Source organism: Dermochelys coriacea, chromosome 5 (genome assembly GCF_009764565.3).
Source record: "Dermochelys coriacea isolate rDerCor1 chromosome 5, rDerCor1.pri.v4, whole genome shotgun sequence".
NCBI lineage: Eukaryota > Metazoa > Chordata > Testudines > Dermochelyidae > Dermochelys > Dermochelys coriacea.
The window spans coordinates 22,628,577-22,642,716 of record NC_050072.1 but is presented as its reverse complement, the minus strand read 5'-3'; the positions used below and the strand labels follow the sequence as shown (position 1 = coordinate 22,642,716).

The following is a 14,140-nucleotide window of genomic DNA, read 5'->3' as shown; positions in this document are numbered from 1 at the left end:
GAACCAGCACCAATTTTGACTGACAATTACTATATATTATTTTTAAAATAACTTCAGGCTATTGGAAAGCTACTGGTGCCATTTTGTAAACCTTGTTTTCTACAAACCTTTCAGAAATTGATTGCTCCTGTCATTCCTTGTGGCAGCCAAGATTTGCAATTTTGTCTTCAGGGGTATTTAATAGGGGTGTAAGTTTACAGGTTGCTGAGTGTGGTTGTGGAAAGCATGGAGACACAAGCAATAATGTGTGTACTGAGTAATTGTTCTGTGCTAGTGCTTCTGCCTCGTGAGGAGGAATATGTGAAAACCTCTACACCTACAGTAAACAAGCCCCATTGAATTGGAGGAAAGTGAGTGAGCACGTAGCCAGGGTATCGGTTCTTAAATCCAGTGACTTCAAAATGGGTACAGAGCAACCACTTATAGGAATTTCAATTACTCCAACTGCCAGCCAGAAGTAATGGACATTTAAGCATGCTTCAGAGCTGTACATAGAAGTGAGACTTGAGACAGCCATGAAGACCAGCCTCTGACAAAGAAATATTTCTGAGGTTTCCATGCAACCCCTAGCTCTCACAGCCAGCTGCTAGTTCCCTCATGGCATATGCTGGGCAAATGTTCTAAGCTGGCCTACTAGCCTGTAGCACCTGTGTAACCCACTAGTTAGAGCATGTGGCAGGTCCACAGTGTGCCTGGGATATGAATCTATTACAGACTGAACTAGAGAGGCTTGGCTCTTTAGGTCAAGCTTCTAGGAGCTTTTGCTTGAAGTTCTGGAGGTCCCTGATTCAATCCTCAGTGTGTAGGCTAGATGGAAGCTGTCCTACCTGTTCCTCTTAGTTTACGTCACCTTATTGGATGAAGCCTATAGTTACCAAGGGATTCTTGATCCACAGGGATGAATGAGTGCCTCAGTTGAGGCAAAGCCATGTCATTTTCTGCTTCTTTAATCACAGCTAATTAAAATGTTATTTATTACAGGGGGAGAGAGGAGCACCAGGACCAAAAGGGCCACCTGTAAGTATCACTGCCAGCCAACTAGGATTCCCACAGTAGAGAAAGGACACGATCTAGTAACAATGTCACAGTCAGATATCTATAGTGAAAGCAATCCATCTATTTCTCTGTTACTGTATCAGTATTTTGTACCTAAAGATTTCATCAGGCGTAACACTTGTTTATGTACCCTGTTCTCTCTTCAGTGGATACATTGCATCGCCATGCCATTATGGTGTACTGTACATTGTTAGAAGGCACTATCCTGGGACATCTCCCATAGAACTAGTTAGCTTAATAATAGTCAATGGCAGTAACAGGTGCCTGATTGGAACAGCATGAGCAAACATTTTGCTTAAAAGGACCACCATCCAATAAGAAGGGATTAATTGGGGTTTGGTGCAATTAACAAATAAAGATTAAAAGAAGAAGAGAGAGATGCAATGCAGAGTATTTGTTCTCATATACTTATTCAGTCAGGGTGAAATTCAGCCCTCTGCAGCAGACCAAGCCCAATGGAGTTAGGCACTGGTGTGTATTTGAAAATCTCACTAGGCACCTATCTGCGTTTTTAGCTACCTAAATATCTTTTAAAAATCTGGCCCTTAGTCACCAATTACATCCTCAAAATAGGACTTACCTGGAATTTGAGTGGGATGTAGCACTGGACAAAGATGAATATTTGCAGCATGTTAAATCCTTTCAGACTCTTGTTTCTACAGGGCAGATTCTTAAATGAATGGTCCGCCAGTGCGTCCACAATCCGAGGATGCCACAGTATACTTATCCATGTGAAGAGAACTTAAAAACATTACGGTTTTGTCAAATGAGATAAAACCAGATGGAAAAACATTTTTACAGATGGAAGCATATTTAATAATTGATAAACAGCATTTGGGTCACGGTAGAGAAACTGATTCATTTTGTAAAAAAAGGAGTACTTGTGGCACCTTAGAGACTAACAAATTTATTTGTGCATAAGCTTTCGTGAGCTACAGCTCACTTCATCGGATGCATTCTTTTTGCGAATACAGACTGACACGGCTGCTACTCTGAAATGATTCATTTTTAAATTCAGTTTCTCCTATTGATTGTGTTTTATTATAAATCTTCCATTCATAAAAAGTAAGTCATTTATTTTTTAAAATAGAAGGAGCATGAGGAAAAGAATCTCCTCTAAACTATGCTCTGTGCCTGCTCAGTGCAGAGGACTTTTCTGAGATGATGAGGGCTGATACCAGAGGGGCTCGGAGGCATTTGGCTACTCTCAGAAGTGTTCAGCATCTTGCAAGATGGAGCCCTGTCTGCTAAACGTATTTACCATTTGAAGGTGCTTTTCTGAGTTATTCCAGGTTGATTGAAGGGGAGATGTTTTATTTCAGGCAGCCAACACCAAGCAATGTTTTGTTAAAGTACCCCACCGAGCATAAGTACGTTAATATTTGGGCAGTGCTTGGAAAATATCAAAGCACTAAGTATTATTAATGATCACACATCATGTTTGCAGGGCCCACCAGGCTCATTCGATTTTCTGTTGCTGATGATGGCAGACATCAGAAATGACATTGCTGAGCTGCAGGAGCGAGTGTTTGGACACAGGACTCACTCATCAGCAGAGGAGTTTCCATTACCTCAGGAATTTACAAACTATCATGACACAGTAGACTTTGGCTCTGGAGAGGACTACAAGCAAAGGATTGCACCCAAAGACTCTAGGATGCACAAAACAGCCCATCATTAGCTAGGTTTGGTTATATACAGCAAAGAGAAATGTTCAGAGTTGTATAGTATAAAAATGCACTGATGATGTAAAATATATATATAATTTTCCAGTTTTCTCTTTTCTTGTCCCCATGTACTGTAGCTTTCTGTATTTACAGAGACATCTACTAGTGGTGGTTACATACATTCCAGCCTGTGTCAGTTTTTATGCTTCGTGTATGTAGACATTATTGTAATAGAAATTAGTTGGCTAACTGTCAGTCCGAAGTGTCATACAATGAGGTCTAAGGTAAAGCTGGGAGATGCATGGGTCCTAAAACTACTTCTGCTTATCCCTTAAAAATACCCCACTGCTCATCCAGTGTAGGCAGTCGGATCTATTCAGCAATAGATTTCTGGCTGTGCAATGAGAGAATATGGTCTATACGTGATGTGGGGGTGGGAAAGGGAGCAGGAAATTTACTAAGAGGAAGAACTGGTGTGAATGAGACAAGTTTGCTGATTTATACAGATAAAATCAACCAACTCTTGGTGGTGGCAAAATGACTGTCAGGTTCAGTTATCTGAAAGGAGTGGCAATATACATTGTGGATGACTTGGGGTACACTAACTGATTCTGATCTCACTTACACCCGTGAAAGTCATCCCATTGAATTCAATGGTGATACACTGATGTAAATGAGATCAGAACGAGGCCTAATGTTTGCAAAAGAATTTTCATCCAATTTGTTTCTACAGACTAGCACTAGCATCTGCTGTCTGCGTTGGAGGTAACTGACGTTCTTCTAAGTGTAATATGTCACAAGAATCTTTGACTCAGTATATAATGAAGAGCAGTGATTAAAGGAGTACATATGACCAAACACTGTAGCTGGTGCTTGGGATGGCATGGGTGAACTCTGAAGAAAGTCACATCGCTGCCCTGGGGCCAGAGAGAAAATCATTGTTTGAAAGCGGGATTGAAGAATTAATAGGGAACTCATTCCTCACACTTTTCCATACTGAAAAGTTGGATCAACAAGTTAGTGTACCCCTAGTCATCTACAACATATATTACCTCTCCTGGCAGATTATTGAACCTGGCAGGCACTTTGCCACCATTATAGTCTACACAGTTTTTCCAGTGCATTAAGCACAAGCATTTTATTTGCATGGTTCCTCTTACTACAGTACTTGTAGTGTTAAGAAGACAGCTTCCCTGTGACAAATGCAAAAGAAAACCCCTCATTGCTCCACTTCATCTTCAGGACTTGTGTGTTCTCCCTAGAGCAAGTATGGACAGTGATATAAGCAGCATCTTTCCAAGATGCGTGGGTTGGTTGGGGCTTTTTTTTGGGAGGAGGGGGTCTCCTCTCCAGAGGGCAACTACTATAATTCCTATACCTGTAGTACTGTCCATGTTGGCTACCCTGCAATTAAAAAGCCCTGGCTGGTCCATGCTAGCTGACTCGGGCTCGCAGGGCTCAGGCTAAGGGGATTTTTAACTGCAGTGTAGATATTCAGGCTCAGGCTGAACCCCGAGCCTGAACATCTACACCACAGTTAGCCCGAGTCAGCTGTCACGGGCCAGTCACAGGTGTCTAATTGCAGTATAGACATACCCATACTATATTAACCATGTAGTTCAAACCCTTAATATTAGCCCTGCAGTGTGTCAGCAAAGGAGCAGGGAATCTCAGGAAATCTTGAAATTTGCAAAATTTCTTTGCAAATTATCCTCAGATACCTTTTCAATTCCTTCCAATGGGTATATTTCTGCAGATCATATACAATAAGTTTTTTCTTCATTCCTGTTTTCTTGATCTTGTGTGTATATCCCAAATTAAAAAGAACTGACTACATAATCAGTAAAGATTAGGCTAATTACACTAGCTCATGGACCTTCAATGCTCTGAAGAGTTTTGTGAGCTGCAGATTGAAATATTTTGAGAACCAAGCAGTGGGGGTTAGGGTTGTGGGAAGGAAGGTGTGTCCAGAAGTGGAATAATCTTTGAGTCAGCATAATGGAAGACCTAAACCAGTGTTAGGTGAGCTGTATATGGCCCACTTAGGGCTTGTGTTCACTTACCAGGGAATGGACATGCGGCGATCAATCCACCAGGGGTTGATTTAGTGGGTCTAGTGAAGACCCACTAAATCAACCACCAGTCGCTCTCCCGTTGACTCTGGTACTCCACCGGAATGAGAAGTATAAGGTAAGTCGATGGGAGAGTTTCTTCCATTGACCCAGTGCAGTGTGAACACCTCAATAAGTCGACCTAAAGTACGACATTATTCACGTGCTGGAGTTGTGTAATTTAGGTTGACTTAGCCCCGTAGTGTAGACCTTCCCTTAGTTAATTTCATGAAGGTAACTATTTATAGTCACAATCTTAAACTATATATATACCCATACATCCAATTATGTCATGCACTTAACCTGCTGGATCAGGTTGATACTCTCCATACATTAATAAGCTGCAGGGTTTTTTGGAACACAAACTACTGAACAGGATGTTTTGGAAATCAATCAAGATTTTTTGCCCCCAAAGAAAATGTGATCTAAAATAAGGCATTGGTTTTAGTTCTAGGCTTTGCTTTTTCAGTTCTAGGAAAACAACAAATTAAAGCTTCTGGACACCCAAAGGGACAGATTGCCCTGGTGTGCAGCAATACCCATGGGAGGAGAATTCTGACCCTGAATCAGGAAGTTGCTTAAGCACATACCTAACTTTAAGTGTGCAAGTAGTCCCATTGACATCCATGGGGATTACTAAACACATGTTTAAGTACCTTCCTGAATCTGGGCCTTAGTACGGTTCCCCTAGTGGAATGTCCATCATGTCACTTCAATTAGTTGGGCACAAGGTTTTCTGCAGGTCCTTGCCCCCAGTGGAACAGGCATGGGGATGAGCCCCCACAACCTGTGTATAGGGCTCTTCCAGGGGCCAAGGCCATCCATGCCTCTCCCACTCATACAATCATAGAAGATAGGGTTGGAAGAGACCTCAGGAGGTCATCTAGTCCAACCCCCTTCTCAAAGCAGGACCCACCCCAACTAAATCATCCCAGCCAGGGCTTTGTCAGGCCTTAAAAACCTCTAAGGATGGAGATTCCACCACCTCCCTAGCATTCCAGTGCTTCACCACCCTTGTAGTGAAATAGTTTTTCCTAATTTCCAACCTAGACCTCCCCCACTGCAACTTGAGACCATTACTCCTTGTTCTGTCATCTGCTACCACTGAGAACAGCCCAGTTCCATCCTCTCTGGAACCCCCCTTCAGTAGTTGAAGGTTGCTATTGAATCCCCCCTCACTCTTCTCTTCTGCAGACTAAATAAGCCCAGTGACTAAATAAGCCAGGCTCTCCTCATAAATCATGTGCTCCGGTCCCCTAATCATTTTTGTTGCCCTCTGCTGGATTCTCTCCAATTTGTCCACATCCTTTCTGTAGTGGGGGGCCCAAAACTGGACACAATACTCCAGATGTGGCCTTACCAGTGCCGAATAGAGGGGAATAATCACTTCCATCGATCTGTTGGCAATGCTCCTACTAATGCAGCCCGATATGCTGTTAGCCTTCTTGGCAACAAGGGCACACTGCTGACTCATATCCAGCTTCTCATCCACTGTAATCCCCAGGTCCCTTTCTGCAGAACTGCTGCCAGCCAGTCGGTCCACAGCCTGTAGTGGTGCATGTGATTCTTCTGTCCTAAGTGAAGGACTCTGCACTTGTCCTTGTTGAACCTCATCAGATTTCCTTTGGCCCAATCCTCCAATTTGTCTAGGTCACTCTGGGCCCTATCCCTACCATCCAGCATATCTACCACTCCCCACAACGTAGTGTCATCCGCAAACTTGTTGAGGGTGCAATTCATCCCATCATCCAGATCATTAATGAAGATGTTGAATAAAACCGGCCCCAGGACCAACCCCAGGGAACTCTGCTTGATACCTGCCAATTAGATATTGAGCCATTGATCACTCCCCGTTGAGCCCAACGATCTAGCCAGCTTTCTATCCACCTCATCTGTGGCAGCCCAGTTCTGGGGAAGCTGTGCTGAATGGGCTTCCCTCTTTGGCCACTCCCCTTGTGGCATCCTTAAAAGGAGGATAACCATGGAAAATGTTAGGTGGGCTAAGGTGTTACTTCTTGAGCAAACGCCATGTAGTTCTCTGGGGTAGGAGATTTAACTGAGCAGTACTTCTGGTCTCATCCTTGGGCTTCCTTCTCCCCCCGCCCCTCCCCACCATGGATTCACAACCCCACAGAGGGTCTAGGTTGGGTCCCAGGGACTGGGGGATGGTGCTATTGAGCAAGGTCTGCCATTTTCACATTGCAGCAGGAGTTCCTCTGGCAGGGTGACCTCTTCTGGGATGATCTAGCCCTAGGTGTGCTTACAGAGCAGAGATCTTTGGGAGGGACCTTCTTATATTTTCAGTTAAGCATATGATAGTTTTCATCATAAAGGAGTTGTAGCAGTAATTGTTCAGTTTTGGATTCTGAAAGAGAGACTTATATACATATACACGCACACAAATCCTCAGATAAAAAAGGTAAGGTATTTTCTGTGACTTATTTGAAGCATTGAAAATCCAAATAAGATAAATCGATTCAGGACGAGGTTTTTTAAATTGTAAATTACTTGCTCCTTTATAATTCTTAAAATGACAAAAAAAACCCCAAAAACAAGATCTCAACATACGGATATAGCAACAGTCACCCTTCTGGCTAGTTTCATTATTTAGTCTCATGCACATGACAACTTTTGTTTCATCAGCTAAATACCATGTATAATTTTATTAGAAAGAAATATTATTTTGATGAATTAAAAATGTGCTAAGTTTAAAAGAGAAGGATACTAAGGTGAAAAGTTCATTATTTTATTAATATTGGAAATAAATATTTAATTGAAACATTTTTAGACATATGTAGTGATGGGCAGAATTCTTATCATTAATGGGTTAGTATTAGTTTTTAACAAAATTAGATCAACAAAGCTGGAAGAAATTTTTGACTCTCCCAACAATAAAGTCAATATGAGATTAGCCATTCATGTAAAGCTAGAATAGTAAAGCAAAAAGTACAGCCTGAAAATGTTCAGTGTAGTCATGGTAAATCAGAAAATCATGGGGAAAAAAAAAGTTGAAGTAGCATTCAAGTAATAGCTTGTTGGTATCACAGTGTAAAAGAGTCTCTAATCAAGTCACTTCCTGGTTGTATTTCATAGTTAATAAATTAGAACCCCATTGACGTCATGAAAGATGAGAATTGGGTCCATGAATTTGTTTTTAATTTGCCAGGACTCACAATTTTGTTCCAGTTACACATTTTGTACACCGCTCGTGTTATTTATAATAAGTATATGAAATACTAAGATGCATATAAAGTTGATTATATGATGTACTCTTAATAACAAAGATATTTTTTTATGCTGTTGGGAGTTGCTTTTGTTACAAATCTTTTCCCTGAAACTTTCCAGGTTTTGTTTTGGTAAAAACAAAATGACTAGGAGCTACAAAAGAATATCAGCCCCCTGAAACATGAGTCAGATTCCTGTTTATTATTTCACACGTAACAAAGTGTGTTATACAGGCCCTTCTGTATCAAAATAGAGATTTACTAAATCTTTTTAGATGGCGCACAATGTTATTCATTAGAGCTGATCAGAAAATGGGGGGGAAGGATTCCATGAAAAATTTCAACTGTTAGACAAAAAAAATCAAAACCTGAAATTTTTCAGCCAAAATCTTTCAGATCAATGCTGAATATTTCAAATTAGAAATGCTGCCATAGTGCCTCATGGGAATTGTAGTACAGGTGTCTCATGCCTTCTTTATCTTCTATGGGCTGACCTACCTGGGTAGTCCACATCTCCCATGATGCACCAGAGTCTCCCCTCTTGCTGAGATGCCATAGTGCATCATGGCTGTCTCAGCTCTTATGAGACACACTGGCAGTATGTCCAAATCAAAATTTTGGGGTTTTGACCCAAAAAGGAAAACCTTTTGGTTTTCAGGTGGTCAGTTTTTTGACAAAGTGTCAACATTTTCCATGGAAAGCAAACACCTTTTGTGAAGATTTTTGCTTTGTCAAAAAACAAGCAATTTTTCATCAAAAAATAGTGTTCATTGAAAATTTTCACCTAGCCTTACCACTCATACCTTAGTAGCACTGTGAACTTCTAGGTGGTCAATGTCTGATGAATATTATTCCCAACATAAATCTGCTTTTTGCAGCAATATGTAACACCTGTTTATTTATAACAATTCTCTCTACCAGCAGACTGAATGGGCCTGCTCTCCCTGGACAGAAATCTATACTTTGGAAAACTAGTTTCATTCTTGTTGGTGTTCCGTATATGTGGCCAGTTGGCAATGTGTGTGTGTGTGCATGTGTGCGCGTGCACGCATTCATGCATGCACACGTGGTCCTGCTTGATTTTGTCAACTGTTATTTGGGAGTAGGCAGCCGGTGATTGTTCCTGTGAGGTCATTAATAATACTAGTTCATTAATACCTAGCTCTTACATAGTGTTTTCCACTTTTGATCTTAACTCAACAGAATATGGTTCACTTCTAAAAGGTGGTTATGTAATCATGGCACCTTCTTACTCAGCTTCGTCCTTTTTTTGTATTCAGAGGTCTATGCACTTTATTAGTGATAAGAATACAATGTTTACTGCTTTTCACTTTGGCTAGCCCTGCAGAGCCAACACACTTACAATGGAGTGAGCTGGCCCATGCTCCCTCTTGTGCAACACCAGCCAAACTATTTACTAAGTTCCAGTCAGTTTCACCTGTGCAAACTCGGTGAAGCTACAGGGAATACACAGGTGTCCATGCAAAAATGGAAGACAATGAGGTACACAGGTGTAGTGAGAGCCAGGACATTTATAACTAGCGATGATGCACAAGAAAGAAATAACTTAGCTTAACTCTCCATTACCAGTTTGGAGGACTGATGGGAGGCGGGGAAGAGAAACACACCACCATCTTTTTATTCCACATTCTGGAGGGCAATTAACATGAAACTTCAGGAAATGATTTTTACAGAATCACTTTTCAGAGTAGATCCACCTACCAAGAGTTTCAAAGAAATGGGAGTACGATACTGTATTGGTATTAATGAATTAGTATGTACTGCTATATCCACACTGCTGATCTTTAAAAGGTAGAGATATGTGTTTAAGGGTCTTATAGTGGTTTCCACACTGTTCCCAATGTCAAGCTGTCCAGCAGTAGCTCAAGAGCATAAGTACCAACCTAAGGGCAAGCTGTTAAGAGTCAGAACCCCAAACCCAAATTGGCCATGATCTCTATACTTCGATTTCACCAACCATTTATTAAGTGTAAATGCCTCAGGCACTATAACAGCCTAACCGTGGAGTAATAGATAATCCCCTTGCATACACTGATCTTGTCACCTAGGCAAGCTTGCCTTTGTGATAGATTATCCCTTACACCAAACATCACAGCAGTATTCAGGTTACTCCCAGTCCCAAAGAACCAGTCACTTACTCCAGGTCAATTGCACCTTAGAGCTCACGCCACAGACAACACTTGCACCCAATCCTTATAATAAACTATATACAGATTTATTAACTAGGAAAAGGGAATAAGAGTTATTGGTGGGTGTCAAGGTTCCTTCCCCACTCTGAACTCTAGGGTACAGATGTGGGGACCTGCATGAAAAAACCCCTAAGCTTATTTTTACCAGCTTAGGTTAAAACTTCCCCAAGGTACAAACTATTTTACCTTTGTCCTTGGACTCTATTGCTGCCACCACGAAGCGTCTAACAAATATGTAACAGGGAAAGAGCCCGCTTGGAAATGTCTTTCCTCCCACAAAATCCTCCCAAACCCTACACCCCCTTTCCTGGGGAAGGCTTGATAAAAATCCTCACTAATTTGCATAGGTGAACACAGTCGCAAACCCTTGGATATTAAGAACAATGAAAAAGCAATCAGGTTCTTAAAAGAAGAATTGTAATTGAAATAAAAGAATCACCTCTGTAAAATTAGGATGATAAATACCTTACAGGGTAATCAGATTCAAAACATAGAGAATCCCTCTAGGCAAAACCTTAAGTTACAAAAAGACACAAAAACAGGAATATACATTCCATTCAGCACAGCTTATTTTATCAGCCATTTAAACAAAACAAAATCTAATACATATCTAGCTAGATTACTTACTAAGTTTTAAGACTCCATTCCTTTTCTGTTCCTGGCAAAAGCATCACACAGACAGAGAGAAACTTTGTTTCTTACCCCCCCCCCTTTGAAAGTATCTTGTCTCCTCATTGGTCATTTTGGTCAGGTGCCAGCAAGGTTATCCTAGCTTCTTAACCCTTTACAGGTAAAAGGGTTTTTCCTCTGGCTGGGAGGGATTTTAAAGGTGTTTACCCTTCCCTTTATATTTATGATGGTGGGTTTATAAGTTTGCCTGCTTTACTCTTGTAAATGAGTTCCAATCTTAAGTTTCAAAAAGTAATAGCTTCTATAAGAAGCAAGCTCTATATGTCCTTTAGGGCTATCCCAAGCTGAGCATTTGGGGTTCTCTTGCTTATGCCTAGAAAACCTTGCCCTTGAGAATCTAAGCAGCATAGAGATACAGCTTCTATCTCTTCTATCTCTCTGCTATCCCTTGTCAGGGATTTTTATTCCTTTCCCTGTTCTCTGAGTTGCCAGCTCAGCTGATGGTGGGAATTCATTGCATTCTCCTCTTCATGGGGGAAAGAGAAATCAATAAAGTCTTTTGTCTGCTTTGATGATCCACAATAGTTTGTCTGGTGTTGAAGGGCTTTCTCTGAGGGGCAGGTCATAACACCTTTCATTGTAGGCCAGCATTTCAAGCTAGTTAATGTCTCTCTCTTGTCTGGTGATTTACACGGTTACAGAAGCTTACAATGCAAATGCTCAAATATGACCTTACAGTATGGGATACAGATGTTATAAGTGAGAGCAACTCAAAGGATTCACTTAAGTCTAAACACATTCTTATAACTCTAATACCTATTTTAACAATACTAACCCACAGGTGAGCAAGACTGGTTCCAGCTGTGTATTTGTCAGTGTTTAGTTGAGATGTGTGGATCTTGGCATGATCTGTCACTTAGTCTGCCACCATCACACCCACTAGTTCACTGCCACTGGTGCAGCCCAGCTGTTGCTCATAATTCCAATGGAGACTGGCTCCTGAAGTAAGTAACCCTATAGTGTCTGCACCTTCTCAGAACAGGTCTAGATGACATGGTGGTAAAAATGCTGGCAGCTGATTTACAATAGCACCCTGCCACTGTTACCACAGTTAGGAACTCCCACTGTTGCACGACTAAGAGAGAGCTCATTGTAGGCACAGTCTAAATCAGTTCTCCGGGTTTGTCTTGAGAGCCCCCCAGGACAGATCATGGTGATCATGGCTATTAGTTAAGATTCACACTGATTGTTTTAGTGCTATGGAGTTGAGGTGCTATTTATGAACTCTGACATTACACAGGCCAGTGGGGAAACATCTATATTGTGATAGCATTGTGACTGCAAATTTTCTGGCAAAAACGTATGCCTATTGCTCTGGGAATTAGCCACACAGCTCCTACTGACAGTGATAGATAAGGACATGGCTTAAACGATGCGCAAAGTACAGAAAATGAATAGCCATTGCTTGGTAGCACTAGACGTCACGTTAACAGCATAACACATTGCCTATTGAGAAACAGACTCGATTCCTCAGGCCATAGACAAGAAGAAGTGAGAGAAACTGCGCCTTTTACCAGAAATCCAAATTTACAATCGCTTTCCATTGGTTCAAGTTGGGTAAATAGGTTTTGAACAAGGGAGCTAAGCTACTTGTTACTACTCCTACAGTAGACACCAGCAGAGGCAAGTTGACTGATTCTACCGTCTACTAAAATTTCCACTAGGGTACATAAACCACATGAATTAGTGTGTCACTTAGGCTGAGGGTCCCAAGACGAGTTGTCAATAATCACAGACATGTTTTAACAAAGACTGTAGCACTGAAATAGTCTGACTTGTTAAGCCAGCACTCAGACTATTCCATCATTTGTGACACCTCAGAACGCAACCTACCTATGGTCACCTGCTATGCAATTAACTGCTCACCTGAAGAGACTTTAGCCTCGTACCACAGCACTGTCGCATCTCTCCTTTCACAGCCACATTACACGTGCCAGTCATTTTATGAGGGTCAGAAACAGTTGCATCAAACTGCTAATGATCCCAAAATAGTTTGCATTTGCTTTTACAAATAGATGTGCCTGATAGATGAGGCAAAGGGCTAGACAGTCTGGAGTAGTTTCTTGGCTATTTTTCCTTTTACATTTTTTCTCACTGTAATACACTATTTAATCTGGTTCTCTGGACCAGCTCTGACTCATCTTAATGACTGACATTGTCACATTTTTATTTTTAACAATACACACTGGGTCTGTTTCTGCTCTCAGTTATATGCATGCATGAACGTAAATAAGAGCAGAATTTGGCCATGTCACTCAGATACATTCTTGCCAGTGTTGTAGATGGCACAGTTACAATCTGTCTTTTCTTTGTTTGCAAATTATATACCATAAAAAGTATATTTCAAAACTGACAAACATACGTTTAAAAGATATAGAGAGAACCAGATGCTGGTACTTTCCCTTTTGAAAGTCTAGAAATGTGAAAGTTGCACAAATTGAATTTGTTTTACATTATTTAAAGAGGAAATAACAGCTGGAAATCATTTACAATGAAGTGGCTTCAAAACACCATTCTAAAACCACATGAAAATGATGTTCAGATTTCTTCTGCGTTTTGTTAACTAAACTATCAGCATCTTGAAGTCCTAAGACTTGTCATACTCATTATACACGGTTCAACACGGTCTGTGCATGAAAGCATTTAATGTAAATTAATTTGCTTTATGTCAGAATAAACATAATTAGTCATAGGGTCTCTTTGTTTACAGTTGGCATATCCAACGTGGTTTGCATTTTGTTGGGGTCTAGCAGAACAGAGGAGCTACGTTAGGGGAATACCGTGAAAAATGTTAATGTCCGAGGCAATATTTATTATCCAGTTGTTAGAATGGGGGCTGGGAGTCAGGAATGCTCTGTCAGAATCCTGGTTCCGACTTCCTGGGTGATCTTGGGAAAGTCATTTACCCACCCTCATCCCTCAGCTTTGCAGTGTGATGGCAGGATGCAGAGGTTTTATGCTGTCCCTGGCACACAGGGAAATAACACCCAGTCAGACTCATACAGGTGTTTCAGGGAGAGCCCATCAGAGCCACTGCTCCAGGAAAAGGACAAGTGAGGCTGTTTGTTACTCCTGGGGCTGGGTAAGAAACCGCAAGCTGGGAGGGGGGAGTATTTTTGTGTTTCAATTGCTGCTTGTTTTTTGTTTTTTTTTCTGTGAAAGAAAGAACATTTTCCCCGGCA

At 41.2% G+C, this 14,140-nt stretch overlaps 1 protein-coding gene across 1 annotated transcript in view; it reads left to right on the top strand.

Annotated features, from left to right (window-relative positions):
* The window catches only part of CCBE1 (collagen and calcium binding EGF domains 1), a 219,063-nt gene extending 210,734 nt beyond the window's left edge, over positions 1-8,329 (top strand). The window contains exons 10-11 of the mRNA XM_038403593.2: positions 982-1,017; positions 2,504-8,329. Of these exons, the coding sequence (XP_038259521.1) occupies positions 982-1,017; positions 2,504-2,737 (270 nt within the window). The 3' untranslated portion in view covers positions 2,738-8,329. The remainder of the gene's footprint in view (positions 1-981; positions 1,018-2,503) is intronic.
* The last annotated feature ends 5,811 nt before the right edge of the window (positions 8,330-14,140 follow it).